The sequence below is a fragment of the Otolemur garnettii genome, unplaced genomic scaffold, assembly GCF_000181295.1.
Source record: "Otolemur garnettii isolate 467f Iridium unplaced genomic scaffold, OtoGar3 scaffold00225, whole genome shotgun sequence".
NCBI classification, from domain to species: Eukaryota; Metazoa; Chordata; class Mammalia; order Primates; family Galagidae; genus Otolemur; species Otolemur garnettii.
The window spans coordinates 526,359-530,437 of record NW_003852620.1 but is presented as its reverse complement, the minus strand read 5'-3'; the positions used below and the strand labels follow the sequence as shown (position 1 = coordinate 530,437).

At 50.8% G+C, this 4,079-nt stretch overlaps 1 protein-coding gene across 1 annotated transcript in view; it reads right to left on the bottom strand.

Moving 5' to 3' along the window:
- The window catches only part of REM2 (RRAD and GEM like GTPase 2), a 4,518-nt gene extending 2,308 nt beyond the window's left edge, over positions 1-2,210 (bottom strand). The window contains exons 1-3 of the mRNA XM_003801909.3: positions 2,108-2,210; positions 546-887; positions 251-324 (exon numbers count right to left, since the gene is read on the bottom strand). Coding sequence (XP_003801957.1) covers positions 251-324; positions 546-887; positions 2,108-2,210 — 519 coding nt within the window. The remainder of the gene's footprint in view (positions 1-250; positions 325-545; positions 888-2,107) is intronic.
- Positions 2,211-4,079: the final 1,869 nt, after the last annotated feature.

Here is a 4,079-nt window from a genome sequence, read left to right as displayed (position 1 = left end):
AAAAAAAAAAAAAAATTCAGATCCCAAGTTTTGTTTGGGTCAGAAGATCTTGGGAAGACTGTGGGTCTTATGATCACAGGCATGGTATCACAATGGTATGGGCTTTGTTCTCTGAGATGATACAAATGAAAGAAAAGGTTCTAATATATTTTGACCAGGGCCTGCAGGCCCACCAGCCTTCACCCAGACTTTGCCCTTTCCCAGTTCTCCCAGCTTCATCACTTGCTTGCAGCCACATCTTAATTCTCACCTGTTCCCAGATGTCATAAACAACTAGAGTCACTTCCTCTTTATCCACCATGATTCGTCTCTCATAGGTGTCCTCTGTTGGGAAGTGGGGAGAGGAAATAAAGCCCATTAGGAGGTTCCCCAATGCTTGTGAGACTTGGTAACCAGGGATCCCCATCTCCCTCCACAGAGGCTGTAACAGAAAGCACTGAAGTTTTTCAGAGTTCTGTCCTTTAGGGGCTGTGTATGTCATAAGGACTTCCATCCCTGACCAGAGCCCCAGGGCCCCCTTGATCATACAGGTCTCCCCTGAATACCTGGGTTCTCTGGTTCATGAGCACTGTCTCCCTGGAGACTGCCAAAAGTGCCTGCTAGGGTGCTCTTGCCTACGCCGCTCTCCCCAACCAGCATGACCTTGAAAATGCCATCCTTTTGGGCAGGTGATGCCTCCCCTGAGCCCAAGGAATCAGAGGAGCCAGAGGATGAAGCCTGAGGTGGCCAGTCAAGTTCATCTACAGCCTGGGCCCGCCGGAGCTGGTGCTTGTAGGGGACAGGCATACTGCCTCTTCTCCTGGGGGCCCCTGGGACAGAGGGTGGCCCACCCCGATCCAACTCTGCCAACAGTTTCTCTGGCTTCTTCAGGATTGTGGCATCTGTTTCTGGGAGGGGGGAGCAAAGAAAGGAAGGCTATGAGTGGGGTATGCCCAGCCATCTGCAGAGGGCTCAATCTAGGCTGCTTTAGCTTCAGAGGCCCGGCCACACCCAGTCTATGACCAGGACCCAAAGGAACGAGAATCTTTGGCATGACCTCCCACTAAACTCCCCAGAAACCCAAACTGGTGAGCCTCTGTGGAACTGACATGATGGCTTTCCCAAAGTGGTCCCAGCCACAGCCTATTTCAAAACATGCCCATATAGGAGAGGTGCCTGTTCACAGGCTCACACACCCACTCATGCTTAACACCAACATACAGGCATATCCCCAGACTATGCCCCTAGCCCTGTGGGGTGGGGGGGGGGAGAGGCTGCTCTTCCTTCCATCAAGAGGCCTTGGCCCCCTATTGCTTCCTATACTGGTGATCTCCACACCAAGAAGGGGCAAAGGGATAAGAAGCTGAAGCTGCTGCCCCTAAGGAGTAGGTTCTGGCGAAGTCAAAAACTTTGTAGGGTGCCTGTTCCTAAGGATAAGGCCTTTGCTCTCTGAGATAAGGTGTGCTGGGTCTCCCCTGCGGGGGTGTGTGAGAGAGGGGCCGCTGCTGCCCAGGGCCTGGTACGTGAGCAACCCCCAGCGCATAGTTATGTGAGAATCCTGTATTGCTGTCTCTGTGAGTGGGAGAGAATATTGTGTTCTCTGAGCGGTAGAGGTAGAGTGTACGTGTGTGAGTGAAGGAAAGAGTGACAATGCACAGGTCAGGGTAACTGGAGGAGGAACAACAGACACAACAAAGGGGGATGGAAAGAGCTGGAAATAGCCCAGGATCAATACTTGGCTGGTAGCCAGGGCCTCCCGGAGCCAGAAGAAACCCTTACAACAGGTTCCCAGGGTAGCCCCCTGCCTGTGATTCCCAGGTTTGTAGGCTGCCCCTGTCCTCCCGGTTCCTCCAGTCTGTCCCAGCCGCTTGGGAATGAGGCTGAGCTAGGGGCCATGTACCACTTTCTCAAGCAAAGCCCTGGGAGTGATGGGGGAGGGGGCACTGAGGCAGCTTTTCTCCCCCTCCACCCCAGCTCAGCCGAGTCCTTACAGGAGCAAGGGTCTTCTCCACTTCCTGACTTGCTCTTCCCCTCTTGCTGATTGGGTTTAAGCTTTTTCACCTCCCATCAAAGCTTCAGCTCCCACCCCCATGGTTTTCAGTCAGAACCTGCTCAAGTTAGCCCTCACCTGGTGTGGGTGTCTCTGGGGGGGAGACCTGGTGACTGCCAGAGGGGCAGAGTGCTGTGGTTTCTGTGTCCGTGTCCATGTCGGTGTCGGGCTCCGTGTGCATCGGTGTGCGTGCTCGTGTGCAGCCCGGCGGCTGGCAGCACCCGCTCCCTCACTCAGCAGCACTGTCAGCTTTTTCCTTTAAATACCACCCCCCCACACACACAAATGCCCTCCCCCCAGACACCTGGGGAAATTGTCCCGCCCCCTGATGAGGTCACACATGCTAATGAGCAGTGATGTCAGCGGGATTCCCTCCTTTCTGCATTCCCCCCTTCCTTTGTGTCGCTTCCCTCTGGGGAACACTGCGGAGCATGGTTTTAAGGCGTGACAGCACAAAGTGAGAGGAGCAGAACTGACAGGGGTTGAGGGGATTTCAGTGGGTAAGGGACTCCGGGGAGCTGGTGGTCTTTCTCCAGGAGTCAGGACTGTACATTATTTCTGTCTATATTTCCAACCGCTCAGTCCAGTGTCCAGCCCAGAGTGGGTGCTCAGTGGCTAAAAAGAGGAGTGGGCAAGAGGCAGAAAAACCAAAAGCTGATTTGAAAGACAAAGAAGAACAGGCCAAAGAGATGTGGGGACACAGGGACAGCCATCCTGCTACCACGTCCTTTTCTACTCTCCCTCTTCTGGGCCAAGAGCCACAAAAGTAACCATTTCCCAGCCTGCAGGCAGATGGGGGCTCCTATGGCTGCTTTGTTTGGGCAGGTCATTTTCATTTAGGTTTAGGTAGGTCCAAACCATTGTGGGAACACCTTCACCTCTCTCTCTCTGCCAGGACCCCCAAGCCAGTGTTAATTAGAGCAGGAAAAAAGGAAGAGACAAAACTAGCCAGCTCAAAGGAGTTCCCAGTCTTAAGTGAGGAAGACACACACCCCTCCCACAAGCACTCTTTGTGACAGTCATCAGGTCTTCCAGGCTACCCAAGGCACATACACATTCCTCTTTGTAGGAAGCCCAGATAGCACATCTCCTTTACTGTTCCTCTTCTGTCCCCTCAGGTTCCCACTCTTGTCCCCCTTCCTGACTCCGTCAAGCACCCAAACACATTCTGATTTCCTTTCCTTGCCCCATTTTTGCTAAGTGCTGTGCTAAGCACTGTTCTACATTATTATCTCCTTTCATCTTCATGACCCTAAGGCTCACAGTGGTAGGTGGGTGGCCTGTCCCCAAAGCAATCATGCAGCAGGAAAATGGGAACACCAGGAATCTCATTCATATCTTTTTAGTGCCAAAGATTGTTTTTTATTTCTACACTGTGCTGATTTTCTTCTCTTAAATGTTCCGTCTCCTGTTACTTGGGTACATTATAATCCTCAGGGGACTTTTCCAATGGATGAAGTAAATAGTAATCTTGGGAATAATGTGTGGGGACATGTCATATACAAGGTCAAGTACAGGGTGTATAGGGAGTGGAAAGGATTTCTTAGTGGCTAAAATACCCATGTGCACGACTCATTGGATAGATTCTCCAGTCCTCGACCATGGCCTACTTACCCTTATTTTTGCAATTTTACAGTGTCCATGTGTGTTTCTATACTATAGATTAGAAGCACATTTAGAGCAGCAAAGGACCCAATAACCTGATAGAAGGGAGGCAATACCAAAAAAACAAATAAAATTCAAGCAGTCATAAATATTTTTCAAGTGGTCTAAGGTTATTTGGCATAAAAGCAAAGAGTTCCTCTGCTCCCACTGTTAACAGCTTATGAAGACCCTGCTGCACAGAAGCTGTTGGGTTTTTATGAATGCCCCTCATACAGCCCCCCAATTTTATTTTATATTGCAGATATGCTGAAGATGAGTGTAACATTTTAGAATGATTTCCTTCCAAAATGGGTTGTTGTTGTTGTTTTAAGTTTTAAACTGCAAAGAAGGGCAGCGCCTGTGGCACAGTGGGTAGGGTGTGGACCCCATATACCGAGGGTGCCGT